Source organism: Oryza glaberrima, chromosome 3 (assembly GCF_000147395.1).
Source record: "Oryza glaberrima chromosome 3, OglaRS2, whole genome shotgun sequence".
Classification (NCBI taxonomy): Eukaryota; Viridiplantae; Streptophyta; class Magnoliopsida; order Poales; family Poaceae; genus Oryza; species Oryza glaberrima.
In genome coordinates, this window is record NC_068328.1 from 31,657,208 (window position 1) to 31,676,223 (window position 19,016).

Consider the following 19,016-nt stretch of genomic DNA (forward strand, 5'->3'; position numbering starts at 1 on the left):
GCACATCATCATCAGAGGGGGGTTTCCTCCCCACGCTTGAGATCAGAGGCCCCGACAATCAAGACCACAAATTTGATAAATTCCTATAAGATTTTATATGGCGTACATTTGATTTATGTATTTTTTTTTTCTTATTTCTACGATTTTCATTGACGCGTTTCATAGGAGCCCTAAATTAACCTCCGAGGGTTGATCGCAATTCGCAACGGGTGGTAATTGCTAAACCCAGGGATGTAATTCCCAAGTGCATAGCACGCTAGAAGTACGCATTGGCCTTGATCGGCTGCGATTGCTACCATACGGCTTCAGTAGCTGAAAGCCGCTGCAAGTGCAAGCAGACATTTTGATGAGAATCGGAGAAGCTAGATAACTATGGAGATGGTCCGTTGAGCCTTACTACTGTTGCCCAAAGAGGCAAATATCTATGCATGAGCCATGACAACGCTGGCGAGCTGCACTAGCGGCCTACACTGTCGAAGGTGTTTTTCCTGACGCCCCCATTTCCTATGCCAAAACTTGGATACTTGAGAGAGAGTGTGTGTGCACGAACTTCAAGTATGTATGGTTAATTGTACGTACAGATGTTGCTTGACATTGAGTTGTTCTCAGTCTCAGTCTTAGTGAGATGATGTGATGTCCAAAGAGGAGGAGATATATATGCATTAAGGACTACTCCAGTACATAGATAGAAGTGAGTAGGTGGATACTTATAGTGGTGGAGCCAGAAATTTAAACCTGTGAGGTCAATTACTAGTGATTTGTATTTAAGTGGGGTCATTTCTCTAAATTTTTTTAGATTTATACATGAAAATTAAGGTTTATAAGATGTTTTTCAAAAAGCTGTGGGGTCGGCCGACCCCACAGAAATGGCCTAAATCCGCCATTGGATACTTATACATACTGATATGAGAACACATGAGAACAAATGAGATTATGAGTTGGTGGTTGACAATATTCATCAAAAGCATAGACGGGGAATTTGTCATGATAATTGGGAAAATATATACTGCAAACTATATATGTAGTGAAAATTATTGTTGAATCGAAAAATGAACGTCTAAGATTCGTCCACATCACCACTCACTAAAATTTTTACTCGTGAGTAAATCTACTAGTAAATTTCCTCGTGATGACATGGAAGAATATTTTCCCTGATAATCAGAGCGACGCTCGTAGGCGCTCCATAGGCCTCGTCATCTTCACAGTCACACACCGAACGCGACAAGCAGACCGAAAGCCCAAAATCGCCTCTCGCGACGCGGCCCAATAACTCGTAGCCCATTTAGCCGGCCGCGTGCACCCACCGCCACCGCCAAGCCCGAATGATTCCACCACACGCCACCGATTCGATTCCGACCGTTGCGTCCGCCTCAGGTGCGCGCCCGCTTTTCCACCCCGACCGTTGCCAGCCAGCCACCCTCGATTCCGCCCAAAATTCCCCCTTCAAATCCACCCCCCACAAACACGCCAAAACCGCAACCAAATCCCCTCACCCCCACGACGCACGCGAAACCACCTCGACGAATCCATGGCGGCCGACGCGCTCGTCGTGGCGGGGCAGGCGAAGGCGAGGCACCCGCTGAGCCAGATCGCGGAGAGCGGGACGCACCGGCTGCTGCTGAAGCAGTGGCTCAAGGAGGAGGACCTGCTCGCCCGCCGCGTCGCCCTGCGGGAGGCCCGCCTCGACGGCGCCCGCAAGGAGATCGCCTTCCTCTACTGCGCCTTCTTCGCCTTCCACGCCGCCTCCATCCTCCTCCTCTTCCTCTCCGCCTCCGCCTCCACCTCCGCGGCGTGCCGGCGCTCGTGGATCCCCTGCCTCGTGTCGCTGCTCTCGTCGCTGGCCATGCTGTGGGCGCTGCGTTACAAGGCGGACACGGAGGCGGTGCTGGAGCGGCTGCTGGCGCGGGAGCGGGAGGACGCGCTGCTGCTCGGCAAGTGCGTCGCCGAGCTCAAGCGGAAGGGGCTCGAGTTCGACCTCCTCAAGGAGGTGGACGCGCTGCGCCGCGCCAAGAGCCTGCGCGTCGAGGCCAAGGGCGGCGCCGGCGGCGAGAGGCCCAAGCGCTGGGCGGCCAGGGACCTCGCCGTCTTCCTCCTCTTCGGCGCCGCCTGCGGCGTCCTCGTGCTCACCAGGTACTTGCTCTGCAATTAGCCCACCCAACCGCAAGAGGAGGAAGGAGGAGATCGGATAGCAGTTGCGCCTTCTTGGCGTTGATCTAATCCCACGCTGCTCGTTCGTGCAGAACTGTCTGTTCTGCGAATTTTGATGTTGGTTACTCACTTCGTTCAGTTTGTAATAAGGAAAAGGATTCGATGCATTTTATTTTGCTTTTTGTGATTGTGATTATTTCAGAGAGCAAATTTACTCTCCAAATGTGCACTAATTTAAGTAGCCTCTCATCTGAATTTCTCCAATCCCCAATCACTCCATTATTCAGAGGTAGTGATGTTCAGAATTATTTACCTTGGGACAAGGATTTTTTGCTTGAACAAAAGGTTGGGATGGCTAGAAGGAGCTAGCCATCCAATGGAATTAAGATAGGAGGAGTCACATATTTCCAACCCTTCATTTAATCCAGGCGGAAGGTGAGGAGTTCAGGAATCGAACCCTGGCTTGAACAAACTTTGGACAAAATTTAAACCGTTAAAATTGATATTTTTTTGAACGGAATTAAAATTGATATATAACTGGTAAAATATGTATTCACTCTTCAGATTGTAATGCACTACTACCAATCAGTTTCAGGACCTGGGCTGTCGACGAGTGCAAATTTCTTGTAGCTGTCACCGTCTGAATTCTGAAATTAGATGTGCTGAATTCTGAAGTTGGATATGCTGAATTCTGAACTCTGAAGTAGATGACCAAAAAAAGAAAAAAAAAGGAAAATTGCTGCTTTGCTTGTCCAGTAGACACACCTAATGTCCTAATGCTCAAACCATTCAGGGGGAACAGGAACAAACACATAGCAGCATGACTATAATTTTAAGGCCTATGCATGTTTACAAATTAGTACAGGTTCAAGTGGATTTGTTAATTTTGTTACTTCAACATGGAAGTTGGATCTCGACAGATAATTCCATCGACACTTGGAAGTTGACACTGCTAGGTACAGTGGAGTACTTTGTTTCCACATAATCAAGCATTTGGTTATTCTGACAGAACTTACAAACTAAACAATGCTGAATCAGTAGACTTGATATAAGTGGCGCCCAGGTTCACTCATGCTTTGAGTAAGGTCATCAAGTTCATGTGTCTTGTCTTCCCTCTGCCTACAAAAATCTGCCTCGGCAACATGAGAAATAATAACGAACCGTTTCTTTCCAACAAATTTTCTTGTGGTGCTCCATTTAATGTGGCATTATTCTGCTAGGTTCATTATTTTGTTTGCGCTGAATCCACTACTTGGTTCGTCGACAGACAATTTATGAATATGAACCAAATAATGCTAAACCATTAAACCTGAGATGAGTGGCACCAAGGTTCACTACTCACTTTTTAATACAACAGAATAGGATCATCAATTGTACATAACCCTTTCTGTCCAATGAAATATCTTGTTATGCTTTCAGTAGACAATACGATGCAAAAAGGAGAAATGTTAATTTCATAGATAGTGCACTCATTAAGCGCTGCAAAAACAAATACTACCTCCGTTTTTTAATAGATGACGCTGTCGACTTTTTCTCACATAATTGACCATTCATCTTATTTAAAAATTTTATGTAAATGTATAAGATATAAATCACACTTAAAGTACTATGAGTGATAAAACAACTCATAACAAAATAAATTATAATTACGTAATTTTTTTGAATAAGACAAATGGTCAAACATGTGAGAAAAAGTCAACGGCGTCATCTATTAAAAAACGGAGAGAGTAATAACCTAGAGTTAAACTAGAAAAAAAGATCTTTATAGTATTTCAACTAGGGTTGAAAACAGTGGCGGAAATTCCAATTGACCAAGTATCATTTTCATAGAAATGATTCGTTTCCTTGTTTCTAGCTATATATAACATTTGATTTTTCTAATTTCTATTAGCGTTGTTTCCATAGAGATGATATTGTTTCCTACAGTTCTGAACAGTTTTCATCTCTACTTTTTTTCAACGGGCAAAATCCACATCCCTCCTTGTGAATCTGGAGCTTCGATGAGATCATACTCTTCAGTTTCTCCATCCTCTACCTTACACACCTCAAAATACTTATCGCGCGCAAAAATAGAGTAGACACAATCCTTCTCCAGCCCACACTCATCAGCTGAACGTGAAGCACCAAAATAGCATGAAGCTACCAAGAACGCACGACCACCAATGTCCTCGGCTATGCACCATTGTTGCTTCAAGAAATCCATCCTATAAACAGTAACATCGTAGATGGTCTTCATGTCAGAGTCATACATTTGGCAAACTCGACCATGTACAGGCTTGCCATGCCCATCACCCCTAATCCTCCAATGATGGGGTCGATGATTGCGATGCAGCTGAATGTTGGCGAGGGGGAGAACTCCAGCACGCCGATGCTTTCGAAGCCGCCATTGAAGTAGAACTTGCCCTGGCAAGCGGCGATCCAGCATATCGGCACCTTCTCGTGGTCCTTGCCATCCAAGGGAGGGTCCAAGACCTGCGTGCCAATGTCGTACTCATGTTCCACCCACTTCTCGTCGTCTCCAATGTGACAGTACCAGATGATAGTGCCGACTGGCTCAACAAGGAGAACGACACAGCCAGGGATCGGGGCTTGCAGGAGAGCAGACATGTGGAACTGCTGTGCACGTCCTGTGCGGTAGCTGAATCTTGTCGGTCGAATCATGAGGATTCTGCAGAAACGTGGCGGTGGAGGCGGTGTCGAGGACTAGGATCCAGCCGTGCGGCGTCACCCAGGAGTTGGTGTTGGTCAGCCCGGGGATGTTGTTGTTGATGGCCCTCTTCTCCGAGATGCTGAATAGCGCCGGCTTGTCTGAGCCGGCGCCGTGCTTCACGTACAGGGCAAGGCACGGCACACGGTTCGTCTTGTCCATGGTGAATTGTGGTGATGCGAGGTCGGCTTGGTGTGATCACAAAGCCTATCTCCTCTCCTCTTAATTCGTTGGATCAGCTGCAGCCGTGCCTAACCATCTCTTATATAGGCCAAGACCCACACCGAATCGTACCTGGGCATGCAAATGTCAATCGGAGTACAGACAGATATATTCCGAGTCGATCACAGCAATCACTGGCCGAAGCTCACGCGAAACTAGTAGCTAATCAGAGATCGGAATTACTAATCGGAATCCGCTAAATTAACTTACCGCCGGCACCGGCCAGCGTAAGTAACACCGATCTCGCACACTGATCTGCACGGCGGCGAATCGGGAACTCCGATCCTCCGGACTCTTGCCCTCCTCTGCCGACGGAACCAAGGTCGATCAGACGCTTGCCGCCTTGCCCTAACTTAGCTTTGGCAGAATGCTGATGACGTTTTTCAGGCTTTAATTGGGCTTGCGTATATCAATAATTACAGTGTGATGGAAGAAAGGAATGTTGATTTTCATTGAGATCCGCCCATTGTAGAACGTGTGCCGCCCAGGGGAAACTGTTTTAACAGCTCGAATGGATGTCCACTCATTTATTGTATATCATCTAAATGGTTATGAAAAAACATGGATAAGATATATCAATATGTAATGTATCAATCCACAAACATACAAGTTAAAATTCAACTTCTACAGATTATAACAAAAATAAAAAACAAAACTCAAATTACTATATGTATATTTACAGTTAAATTTGTTATTTTTGTTACAATTTGTAGAAGTTGAATTTTAACTTGCATGTTTGTGGAGTGATATATAACATATTAATCTATCTTATCAATTTTTTTTAAAAAATTCTGTAACCATCTAGTTGACATGCAATAAACGGGTGGACGTCCACTGGAGCTATATTCGAATCCATCTCCGTGCCGCCCAAGCATAAGGGACGTGATGACTTAACTAATTAATAACTCTCATCAAGCACTCGAAATACGAACAATTAACTAGAACACAAGATACTGATTAAGAATATATATAGTACTTACTTTACATATAGTGCACTCATCAAACGCTGCAAAAACAAATACTTCCTCCGTTTAACAATGTAAGTCATTCTATTGTTTTCTACATCCATATTGATATTAATGAATCTAGATAGATGTATATGTCTAGATTCATTAACATCACTATGAATATGAGAAATGTTAGAATGACTTACATTGTGAAACGGAGGGAGTAATAAACTAGAGTTACACTTGGGAAAAAATATTCTTTACATTCTTTTAACTAGGTTAAAAAACAGTGGCGGAAATTCCCCCACCAACCAAGTGTTATTTTTTATAATGCCGTTTCCCATCTTTTCCGATCATTATCATCTCGACTTTTTTTCAACCAGCAAAATCCGCATCCCTCTTTTCGAGTCTGGAGCATCGATGAGCTTAGGGAGTATTTGAAAACTAGAGACTAAATTTAGTCCCTCTCACAAAAGTATAAGTCCCTATGGTAGAGACTTATGTTTTTGTGATAGGGACTAAAGTTTAGCCCCACTTCGGTTTCATCATCTTCCACCTTGGATACCTCAAAACATTTATCCACTGCATACGAGACATACACAGAATCCTTCTCAAGACCGTACTCATCAACCGAACATGAAGCCCCGAAGTACAACGGAACTAGAAAGAATGCGCGGCCGCCAATCTCGTCGGCTCTGCGCCATTGACGGCTCAAGAAATCCATCTTGTGGATTGTCATATCGTAGATGGTAAACTCATAGACAATCCGCAAGCACACCATGTATAGTTCGTCCTCGGACTCTACAAGGTAGACGTGCGCCGCGCCCGTCACCCCTAATCCTCCTGGGATCGGGTCGACGATCTCAATCGAGCTGAACACCGGTGTTGGGGTGAACTCCAGCACTCCGATGGTGTCGAAGAAGCTGTTGAAGTAGAACTTGCCTTGGTAAACGGCGATCTGGCATATCACCACATCGTCGTGGTCCTTTCCATCGATGGGTGGATCGAAGGGCAACGTTCCAATGTCGTACTCGTGTCTCGTCCACTCGTCATCGACGATGCGACAGTGCCATATGACGGTGGCGACGGGCTCGACGACGAGGACGATGCAGCCGGGGAGAGAAGGCTTGCCGGAGAGCTGGCACGAGCATCTGGTAGACAAGCCATCTGGCAGATGGGGGAGATGGATCTTGTCTTGGGGATCCTGAGGGTTCTGCAGGAAGGTGGCGGTGCTCAGGCGGAGTAGGATCCATCCCTGCGGCGTGAACCAGGCGTTGGCGTTGGTCAGCCCCGGGATGTCGCCGCCGATGATGGCCTTCTTGTCGGAGATGCTGAACAGCGCCGGCTTATGTGCAGGCTCGTCGCGTTGCTCCATGGAGAGGCAAGGCACAGGGACACTGACGACTGGGCTTGCGTTCTCCATGGTCAGCGTGGTGTTGTCAACCACTATTCCTCTCTTCTTTTAATGTTTGATCTGCAAAACTGGTGCTTATATAGGCGAAAACTGCTGCCAGAGGAATGTTGATTCCGACACGAACATTATCATCAGACATCAGAAGTAATCGGAATCGGAGGCAAAAGATCAATTCTTCTTCGTTCGAAAAAAAAAGAAGAAGATCATACAACGCGTTGCGGCCCACTTGACCCAGTTAGCCCACGTGCACGCATATTCGAGCCCGTAAGCACATGTGTAGCCTATTTAGAAAAAAGTCTAATTTAACTCCCTTAATATAGCTTCATCGGTTATGCTTCATCCAAAGAGCTAAAATAAAATTAGGCTAGGGGACCTCCGGCATTGCACATACTTGTGTAAGTGCTATTGAACAATAGCAAATCATCTGCATGAATAATGCTCAGATCATGAATATAAAATCCTAATTACCCAAAGTTTAATGTAATTTTATTTTTTTCCCGTCGCAACACACGGGTATTTTTTTTAGTGAATGAAAAATTGGTAGCAGAAATTCAATTTTTATATGGGTAATAAAAACTTTTGTATTTCTTAGCATGTACTCAAACAGTCCTATCACCACCAACGGGTGGCTCTGTTCTGTTCATGTAAAACTGTTGTTCACAAAAGCATCATTAGAGCTCTTTGGTTTCAATTGAGCAGTTGCCCAAAGTTACATATGGTGAAGTTGTCCATGTTCTGAAATTGACGATGGATTTAGCCATCGTATCACTAAAGATTGGACCCGGAAGAGTGGAACACAATTCCTCCAAATTTTGCTGGTGAATGGCAATATGAAATTGGTCAGCCGAGTACAGTATTTTTTTTTAAAAAAAAATATCATTATGTTCAGAAACAATATCTAATCTAAAGTTGCTAACTTGTTGTACTAATCAAATTGTGACAAGTGATGCCATGGTTCAGTCCAATTCATGAAGTTCCTGGTTCAGAACAATCTCTGAACTAAAATTATCAGTGTGTGAAAATCTGTCTCAGGGATTCTGTAGCGCCCGTTCCGTCTTGGCGCCTAGCGGGAAAACTAGCTCTTAAAAATCCTATTTGCGAAATCCGTTTCTTTGCTTGTTGTCTAGTGCCCGTGCCATCTCAGGTCTCAAATCCCCGATCCATCGTCGAGTTCAATCCCGAATCCAAATCCTTCCCAAATCAAATCCCTCCGCAAAAGTCTATTTTGCCTCCCTAGGGTTCGATGGGCCGAATCCCTCTCGGCCCATCTCCCCCTCCCTCCCCGGCTCGCTCTCTCTCTCTCTCTCTCTCTCTCTCCCTCTCCCCCGCTCTGCCCGAGCGCTGCTCGCACGAGCGCGCGAGCCGCGCCGAGCCCTCCCTCCTGCCCTGCTGCCATTCCCGCCGACGCCGCCAAATCGTCACCGTGCGCCGTTGCTTCCCGCGCGCGCGCGCCGTGGTGGCCGACCGCCTGGTCGCCGCCGCCGTCAGCCTCTGCCGCGCCTGCCGCCCGTGTCGCCGCTCCGCTCCAAGCCGCCTCCGCCGTCATCGCCGTCGTCATCGACTCGGCCCCGCCACTCCCCGCGCGTGCCTCCTAAGGACGGAGGCAGAGCCCCCCCCCCCCCCCCCCCCCCCCCCCCCCCGCCGCGTCGCCCCCGCTCCCTCCTCCTTTTCCCGAAGAGGCAAGGGACAAGCTCCCTTTCCCCCTTCCTTTTTCTTTCTTTCTCTTCCTCCGCCGGCGTCATTCCCCTCCTCCCTGTCGCCGATTTGGCCGCTAGCCGGAGCGCCAGCTCGCTGGCTTGACCGTCCAATGTCGGTTCCCCTCCCCCAAACCGACATCGCCACCCTATAAACCCAGGCGCCCTCCCTCCTTTTTTTCCTCCCAATCTTCCCCGTTTTCCGCTCGCGCCATTGCCGTCCCTCTCGCCGACCGCCGCCGACGCGTGTGCCGGAGGAGCCGGCACGAGCAAGGACGCGGAAGGGGACTCCGGGCACGCCCTCTTCTTCCTCTTCCCCGGCCCGAGGCCGGAGAGATCGCTCCCGTGCCGTCGGCCTCACGTCACCGCGCCCTTCCCCGCACGGTAGTGTCGCCCTCCGTTCTCCCTCCTCGTTCCATCTCCTCCCCTTAGACTCGGGTAGTAGCACGAGTAGCCTCCCCGTAGCTAGCTGGCGCCGCCCCGACCGTTGCCGCCGCCCGCCGTGTGCTCGCCGCCGTCGCCGCCCGAGCTCGGAAGCGCCGCTCGTCGCCGGCCTCGCTCGGCGTAGCTCCGCCCAATCCGACGCTAGCAACGGATTCCCGTAGCCGCGTAGATGCTCTCACCGCCGGGAATCGACCCCTCGTGACCTCATCGCCGTTTCCCCCTTCTCCTGCCGCCGGTTGCCGCCGCCGCAATCCGCCGCCGTCGAGCATCCCCCGGCGAATCCGAGCCATTGGCTCGTCTCCTCTCGCCCCGTGCAACCTCCCGGTGTGCTCGCTTTCGCCTGTATCGCCGTGGTTCGCTCCGCCGCTCGCCGCCGCCGCCCGCCGTCCGTTTCGGCCGACGTCGTCGTCTACCTCCCGCCGGCCCGCGTGGCAGCCACGTAGGCGCCACGTCGGCGCCACCTCGGCCGCGACCGGGTCAAGCAGACCCCGGTCCGCCGCTTCCCTCCGCCCCGTCGCGCGCGCGGTCCACCGCGAGCCGTGAGGCTGCGCGTGGGCCCGCCGCACCGCGTCCTCCGCGAACCGCGCGCATGCGCCGCGCCCCCCTCCCCAAACCCTAGCACGCCCGCGTGCACCTCGCTCACGGTGAGCCGAGCCGCCGACAAGCGGGTCCCACTCGGGACCACGCGAGGATGGACCCGGCCCACCGGCTCTCTCTCTCCCCTCCCCGCCCGCGCGCGCCTTGGGCCGCCCTCTTGGGCCGGCCGGCCCATTAAGCTCGGCCGAGCCGCCCCTTTCTCTCGGGCCGCGCCCTAGCCGCCCGAGGGAAGTCTAATTTCCCTCCCTCTTTCTTTTTCTTTTCTTTTCTTTTTCAAAAAGGGTTTAAATAAATCCTTTTCCTTTAGACAAAAATCCAATAATCTTAGAAATTCAATATCTTCCCAACCGTAAGTCCGTTTGACTCCGTTCAACTTCCAAAATTCCTCAAATCTCGAGATCTATCTAATGGCACGCTTAGAGGTCAATAATAGGGCTTTATTTTCGCCATTTGTTGAGTTGTCCCGTTTCGCGTATAGTTTCGGAGCCCGAAGACCCGCAGTGCGAGGATTTCGAGGATCAAGCTCAAGATCTCGAGCAAGGCAAGCCACCTTTGAACATCTTGAGCCTATATTTGAACTTAATTAATTTGCTTGCAAAATATTATGCATTGATAGGATTGCACTTAATCTGTTTGCCCCGTCTGCAAGGCAGACCGGTGGGCCTACCCAACTTGTTGCATCTGATCCTTCCACTGTTAATTGTTATACCATGTTCCCTTGTAACCACCTAGCTGCGCCTCGATATTCGTGCACTCCGTGCGAGTATCGACGGTCGCTTTCAAACTTAAAATCTGAGTAAGTTCTTGGGTAAAACTTGGGTTTTTACAAAAGACTTGGAAAACCCGACACCTGGGTCGGTGCTTGCGAACTAAATGAATTTCCAAAACCGCGGACCGGGGAACGTACCGGGAGTACGGTTTCCCGCTCTTGCACTTAAGGACCGTTTCCTTGGAATTTCATCCGAACATAAGACAAGTACGACCACATGGGTGGAATGGGACACCCCTGGCTGAGTAATTAGCTAATCGGGGGAGCCTTGATGCCAAGAGACATGTGGATTCGCCGGGGTGGTGTCGGGGAGGACCCCTGGGCTTCCTGGCACAGTATGGTCTGGGACCTAATCTGGTGTTGGTCTGGGACCCCTCTCGTTGGCATATGGTGAACCTGTGTCGGCTTTCGAAATGCCTTGTCATGAAAGCCTTAAGGTCTCTAGTCGTGGCCGTTCTGCACGGGCTGGATGATCCGGGTTAGTAATGTCGTGTGGGTAAAGTGTACCCCCTCTGCAGAGGTTATTAAACTGTCCGAACAGCCGTGCCCACGGTCATGGGCGGATGTGAGGTGATTCCTAGTGTAGTTTTGTTTGACTACTGCCTTGTGAAATTTTGCTGTTGTGAAATGGGTTTGATGTTTAGAAAATCTGCGGCTGATGGGACCAGCCAGGCCCGGGTGGCCGTTTGAAAACTATTGGCCGGGTGCCAATCTTGATCAATTCAAAAGACTGATACATTGCACAAACTCCGACCGGACGAGACGCACTTTCTCATCCGTGTCGTTTGAGAAGCACTCACTTAGTTGTTTCAGGAAAGAGTTCAAATAAAATCAATTGCAAAAACAACAGCCCTTCTTTGAAGCCTGCATTAAACACTTAATTCCCATGGCTTGCTGAGTACTCTCGTACTCACCCTTGCTCCATATAAATAATTTCCCCCCCCCCCCCCCAGTTGCTGAAGAAGATGAAGCGGATCCCGCTGACGAGGAGTTCCTTCAGGAGCAAGCCGGCTACGACGAGTTTTAGGGTTTCGGCCTAGTTCCCAAGTCGCGCCTGTGATGTGTGGTCCAAGTCTTGGCTTCCGCGTTCCTTTTGTAATGCAGTTGTGAGCTCGGGATCTGTCCGCAGCCCAACATGACTGTACCCCTACTCTATAATAAAGAGACCTCTGTTGCTGTGATATTCTGTCTTCCTGTTATACCAGCACTGTTTCCTGGGACTGGTATCAATTAACAGGTTAATTTGGAGCGTCACGGGCTAGTTCCGCTCGGGACTAGTTCGGGGCGTGACAGATTCCTGAAACACTCTGAACATTTCCTTTCCAACAAAATTTGTCTCAGGGATATCGTGTACTAGCAGATAACTGGGCTAAAATAGACAGTTCAATGCAAGATGTACAAAATACTAATTAAGAATATTACTCATTTTACAGATCTACAATAGCAAAACAAAAACTTATCACAATTCCAAAATTGCAGAAACCTAGGCCTAGACTATGGATAAGTGGGCAGAACTCACAATGCTCTTCTTGCCGCTGGGACTTCCATGAATTCTACCCCTCCATCTTTCACATTGGATATCTTCAAACACGCCTTATCCCCGGGATAAAACATGTAGACGCAATCAGCCTCCAGTCCACAATCGTCGGCCGAACACGATGCACCGAAATACCCAGGAGCTAGCAGGAAAGCACGGCCACCGAGATCATCGGCTCTGCACCACCGCTGCTCAGAGAAATCCATCTTATGGACCTGGGTTTCACCGTCGATCATGTCGCAGCCAAAGCCATAGACCAGGCTGACCACCAAGAACACCTTCGCCCTGTCCGCAGCCTCGAGCTCTCCACCGAGCTCGAGCGAGCTGAACACCGGCGTGGGGGAGAACTCGAGTACACCGATGTCGGCGAGGCTCTCGCTGTTGAAGTAGAACTTGCCCCGGCAAGCGGCGATCGGGCATATCGGCACCTTCTCATGCAGGTCACTGACTGGATCGAAGAGCTGCGTTCCAATGTCGTACTCGTGTCTCGCCCACTTCTTGCCGTCGACGCCACAGTGCCAGATGACATTGGCATTGGGCTCGACAAGGAGAACAATGCAGCCAGGGAGAGTAGGCTTGTCCGAGAGCAAGCAGGTGCAGGTTCTTGGCAAGTCGTCAGGTAGATGTGGCATCTGAACCTTCTCGTCAGGATTCTGGGGGCTGAACAGGAATGTGGACAGCGAAGTGTGGTCGCGAGCTAGGATCCAACCGTGCGGCGTCACCCAGAATTTGCTGCTGTTGTTCATCAGGGCATCGATGTCGCAGGCAATGTCCTGTCCCTCGAAGATGTTGAACAGTGTCGTCTTCACTGATTCCGGGCCGTGCTGCTGCTGCTGCTGCAAGGCGAGGCAGGGCACAGGGAGAGGAGCCATCCCAAATATCGTGTTCTTTACTTCTTAATTGGATATAGCAAGATCTGTCTCGATGAAGAGAAACTACCCTTGTGGCTTGGCGATATCTTAAATAGGCGACGAAGGGTAATCTGAGCAGGGACACCCCGAATCGGAATCAAACAGTTCTTTGCAGAGCAGAACCAGAATCCGACTCCGAGTCGACTCCACAGAAACCGCGACCAAATCGGATTCCTGCAATACCATAAGATATCCGAAGTTCATCAGAACATGTTTTTTTTTTATTTAAACTAAACCGGTAGGAGAACTGCCAAATATATTTTTATTAAGCAGAAGTAAAAACCCTAGACGGGTTATAAGAAAAGAAAAAACAACAATCGGCTAGCTGAACAGTTACATAGTACATGTCACAACTCACTAACTGAAAAACCACTGACGGAGTCCAACATGGGTGTCGATACCAAATTGACCAAGAGCAGCATGGGAGGTTTCAACTTTGCAATCGTGTCATCGTTGCCGAGCTTGCCGCCATGCGACACAGCAGCTCCGACTTCAGGATGCAACGTCGATACCTAGCAGTTGAATCAGTTCATCAGAGCTACACATCGGACGTTCCATCTGACGACCATCCACCGAGCACTTGCCTTCCAAAAGGCCGCGCCGGCCGGCAAGTGACGCCGCCCCCCGCCGGCCACCGCTCCGCTGAGGGCTTCAGACCAGCACGGCGGCGTGTGTCGGGGGCTCCGGCCGCCGCCTCTTGCCCTAGAAGATGCCCCCCGGCTTTGGGCTTGCATTCCACCCATATGACGGCCCATTTGAGAAGGGATGGGCCAAGTAAGCTAAGGCCTTCTTTGGGCTGGAGCTTAACATTCTAAGGCCTTTTTTGTTTCAAAAGATTATTGCAATTCAAATTATTGAGACAGATTACTATAAACTGGATTATAATAATTATTATAGAATAAGGTGATGTTCTTTCTTCTGAAGATGAAGATTAAGTTTTTTACACAAAAAGAGGTGGTATTAACGTATGATTGATTGAGTTTTAATTATTACAAACTTGAAAAATAGATTAATATGATATTTTAGAGAGTTTTCGCACGAAACGCACCGTTTAGTAGTTTGAATAGCGTGCTACGAAAATCTTAACCTTCATCCAACTCTTATTGGAGAAAAGAACGGGACCTAAGTTATGAGTTGTTTGTTTTTTTGAATTATTGGAGGCATATATTATTGGGTTTGAAAGGCATTGCCTTTAATGCCTCAGCTATTGCGGAGTGGGAAGAGGATGAGACGGTGGCGACGACGCGCCTTGGGGAAGGAGATGAGGCTCAGCATGGGGGCTTAGGGAAGGATTTGCGCGTAGGGTTCGGGCTTGGGAAAGGATTCACGCGCAAGGTCGGGGCTCTGGAAGGATTCGCGCATGACTAGGGAGAGAGGAAGCGGATGCACGCACGACCGGAGGAGGCGCCGGATTGGCGCACACTGGGGAGAGAGAAAGTGGATGTGTTCGATCAATTGGGTTCGATAACAGTGGTGGGTAATTTGCATAAAACTTTTAAGGGTAGTGGGTTTTTAGCCACCTAATAATCTGAAAAAAACACGTTTAGAGGAGATTATCATATTATAGTAATCTAGCTTATAGATTATAATAATATATCATAATAATCTACATGATTGTTTTAAATTATTGCTAATAATCCATATTATAATAATGCTAAGCTAAAATAAACGAGGCCGGAAAAGTAGCTGGTTGTGAGGTAACTTCTGAGAATCTGATTTTATTTTCTAAATTTTACAATTATAGCTTCTCATAATCTGAACTAAAAAGTTAAACGGTTTTGGGAGCTTCTGGTTCTGCGCTAGGAGTTACAGACCCTTCGGCATGTTGCCCATCACCTAGATTCGAGAACATGTGCAACTGGAAGAAAGTACTACCTCCGTCCCAAAATGTAATAACTTTTGACTATGAATCTGGACAACTATATTTTGGGATGGAGGGAGTAATTGATTGCAACAATGAATGTGTTACTGTTGCATCCCACGAGCATGTTTGCTAGTATGCCTACAATATCAGAAAGGAGAAGAAAAATAAACTGGCCAAATCCAAACATAAATGGAGTATAGGAATTCCAAGGCTGAAACTATGGATCAACGTGCAGAATCCACGACGCTCTGCTCGCCGGTGGAACTCCGACGAACTCCTCCCCGCCGCGCTCTCTCACGCTTGATATCTTCACGCACGCGTCCTCCCCCGGGTAGAACATGTACACGCAGTCCGCCTCCAGCCCGCACTCGCCGGCGTCGCACGACGCCGCGAAATACCACGGAGCCATCACGAACGCGCGCCCGCCGCCGAGGTCGCGCGCCCTGCGCCACCGCCGCCGCGGCGGCTGCTCGTGCTCGGAGAGCCTGTGAACCCGCGTCTCGCAGTCCGTCATCCCGGCGCCGCCGAGCTCGTACACCAGGCTGACCATGTACAGCTCCCCCTCGGACTCCACCAGGAAGAAGTGCGCGTGGTCGACGTCGCCGAGCTCCCAGGCGTCGACGTCGAGGGAGGCGAACGCCGGCGCCGCCGCCGCCGAGGAGGAGGCGAGGTCGAGCACGCCGAGGTTGCCGGCCGCGTCGGCGTTGAAGTAGAACGCGCCGCGGCGAGCGGCGGCGGTGACCGCGCAGATCGGCACCTTCTCGACGCGCAGGCTCGCGTCATCGACGGTCTGCGTGCCGATGTCGTACTCGTGCTTCGCCCACTCGCCGCCGCCGTCGCCGCCGACGCGGCAGTGCCAGAACACGGTGGAGAAGGGGTGGACGAGGAGGACTACGCAGCCGTCGCCGCCGGCCGGCTTGCCGGAGAGGAGGCAGGTGCATCTCCTCGGCGGCAAGTCGTCTTGGGGCAGATGCGGGAGAGGAATCGTGTCGTAGGAGTCGCGAGGGTTCTGCAGGAACGTGGTGGCGGCGGCGGCGTCGCGCACTAGGATCCAGCCCTGCGGCGTCGCCCAGGCGTTGGCGTTCGTCAGCCCAGGGATGTCGCCGCCGCCGTCGATGGCCTTCCTCTCCGAGATGCTGAACAGCACCGGCTTGTCGGAGCCGCCGCCGGCGTGCTCCAGGGCGAGGCAGGGTAGACGAACGCCGCCGCTCGACATGTCCATCGTTCTCGCCGCCCAACACAAAGAAGAAATTTTGACGGCGACGACGTCGCTTTGGTTTCTTGTAATTTCTGGCTAGATTGATCTTGTGGCTTATCCGATATGGTTTACGATAACTGCGTGCAAATGCGATAGATCAGAACTCTGAAAAAGGAAAACTGAACTCATTTTAGTTGTCCTCTTTTGGTATTTTGAGTTTAAAAGAAGAATTCATCAGCCGGGCACGTTAAGGAACCATGTTTGATGTACTCAATCCAAATCCAAACAGTGTGACTGAATCATCCCTTTTTTTTTAAGCAAAAGTAAAATCACCTGTAGATTTACCAAACGTATCAACAGAAAGAGGTTTTATCAAATTTGACCCCAAAAATGTCAAATTTATCAACCCCAATGTTCATTTTTGCTAAAACCTGAACATTTTTGCTGTGACTACAAATCCTAAACAACCATCGATCAGTAGGCAGGATCCATATTGCTGTGTGTGCCGCTGGAAGCTGCAAGAACTCCACCATTGCCATCTCTCACGTTGGAAATCTTGACGAACGCGTCGCCATCATCGCCGGGAAGAACATGAACACGCCATATCCTCCACAAACCCGCTCTCATCCAACGACGCCGCGAAGTAGCACGATGCCGAAGCAACCAGAGTACAACTCGATTTCGAGTCCGTCTCCACGATCCGGAACCAAGTAAGAGAACCTATTCAAATGGATCAATCCAATAAATGAAATCACTTGTCTGGGCTAATTGCGAATTTGTGATTACAAATTTTGGATTCGAACCCATTTTACCAAAAGAAAAAATAAACATATAAATTGTGATTACAAATTATCACACCGATCTCAACATGAACAACCAAATTAACCACCACTCCATGTACACCACCGCGACACGAACAGTACAGTATAGGAAGAAAAAGAAATGAGCCGATTCAGCAAAAGCAGCAGCAGCAGCGGAGGCTGATCAGACGAGATTCTCGGGGCCGTCCTTCTTCGCCGTGAACGGCTCCGGCGGCGGCGGCGCTCCGACGCCGGGCGGCGGCAGCGGCGTGCCGTAGACCTGGGCGCCGACGCCGGTGCGCATCTCCTCGCGGCCCTTGTGCTTGCCGAGGAAGTAGCAGCCGAAGCCGAGCAGGATGGAGAAGAAGATGAAGGGCAGCGAGATCACCAGCACGAACCCCATCTCCTCCTCCTTCTTGGCTACCACCTCTCACAAGCTCCTTATGGCGTCAATGGCGTGGCGAGGTGAGATCCAAGAAACAGGAGGAAAGCTTGTGAGGAAGGTGAGATCCAAGTATCTATGCTTTGCGTTGCTTTTGCCTTGGGAGACGAAGCTGGCAGGGGAAGGAGTTGGTGTATAAATAGGGGAGATCAGCCATGGATGGAAGCTGGTAATCTGCGGAGTGCAGCAGAGGTTGAAGAATCCTATGGAAGAAGGCAGATGGAAGCTTGTGGAGTTTGCTACTGTGACAGTGTACCTCTTCCTCTGGTGACCGTTGGGTTGGAGCCTCTGGCCCAACGGTCGGATGCAAAGCAACGCAAGCAAAGCTTGACTTCTAGTTGAAAATAATATTTTTGTGTGTTTTTCTTAGGGGAATTTTTTTTTGAGAATAGCTACTTTAGTCCCTAAAGTTTCTCTGTAGGATCAGTTTAGTCCCTAACTTTTTAAATGGTCCAAAGAAATCCTTAACCTTTATCATAAGGCCTAGAATAGTCCTTGGGTCCACCAAAATCATCATATGGATATGTCATATCATCATTCATGCAAATTTATGATGAATTGTCCAATTTACCCTTGCATATATCATAGAAAAATAAATATAAGGATGAATTAGGCATAACCATAGGAAAAAAATACTTCTTTTTTTCACTCTTTTGAGGTATATTTTTGCTCTTACATATACTATATATTTTTTTAACTTTTTCCTTTTATTTTTTATTTTCCTATCCGTAAGGGTAAATTGGACAAATCATATAAATTTTGCATAGGAAGGTGACATGGCATGTCTATGTGGCGATTTTGGTGGGACCAAAGACTATATTAGCCCACATGACAAATTTAAAGGACTTGTTTGGACAATATAAAAGATTAAGAACTAAAATGACCCAGGAGCGAAACTTTAGGGAACATATTAGCTATTCTCCCATTTTTTTTTTTTTTGTGTGTGTGTTTCTTAGGGGAAAGAGAACTTTGGTTGGGAGGTGGACAAAATGGATTAACCGTGCAGTGAAAAGTTCAGGGTGGAAACTTCAAGATATCCAAGCAGTAAACATTTTTTTGTTTTTTTGCTTTTTTGTCTAATTAATAAACTGATTCCCTCAAAATAATTAAGTATTTGTTCATTGGTTTTAAAAGGTAGATTATGTATATACGCGTAATCAACCAAGTGGTTCTTCCTCCTTTCTTTTCAAACTGCGAATGATGCTTCTATAATTATCTACACTCTTCTTTGTGACCTTGCCATTATCTTGCAAAGCTCTTTTTTTTTCGGAGAACTCAATGCTCTAATAATAATGATGCTTCACAGTTGCTGTTTGCAAAAG

The 19,016-nt window shown here is 48.9% G+C and overlaps 2 protein-coding genes and 1 pseudogene across 2 annotated transcripts; 1 reads left to right on the forward strand and 2 right to left on the reverse strand.

Moving 5' to 3' along the window:
• The first annotated feature begins 1,443 nt into the window (after positions 1 to 1,443).
• Positions 1,444 to 3,352, forward strand: LOC127766512 (uncharacterized). Its single transcript, XM_052291571.1, has one exon. It carries the CDS (start codon positions 1,529 to 1,531, stop codon positions 2,147 to 2,149), a length of 621 nt encoding a protein of 206 aa, XP_052147531.1. The 5' UTR covers positions 1,444 to 1,528; the 3' UTR covers positions 2,150 to 3,352.
• A 741-nt stretch (positions 3,353 to 4,093) lies between these two features.
• Positions 4,094 to 5,017, reverse strand: LOC127766412 (uncharacterized; annotated as a pseudogene).
• Positions 5,018 to 6,383: 1,366 nt separating this feature from the next.
• LOC127766414 (uncharacterized) lies at positions 6,384 to 7,447 on the reverse strand. The gene is made up of 2 exons (XM_052291455.1): positions 6,560 to 7,447; positions 6,384 to 6,449 (listed from the first exon to the last, which is right to left on the reverse strand). The coding sequence occupies exons 1-2, from the start codon at positions 7,445 to 7,447 to the stop codon at positions 6,384 to 6,386; spliced, it is 954 nt and encodes a 317-aa protein (XP_052147415.1).
• Between the last annotated feature and the right edge of the window lie 11,569 nt (positions 7,448 to 19,016).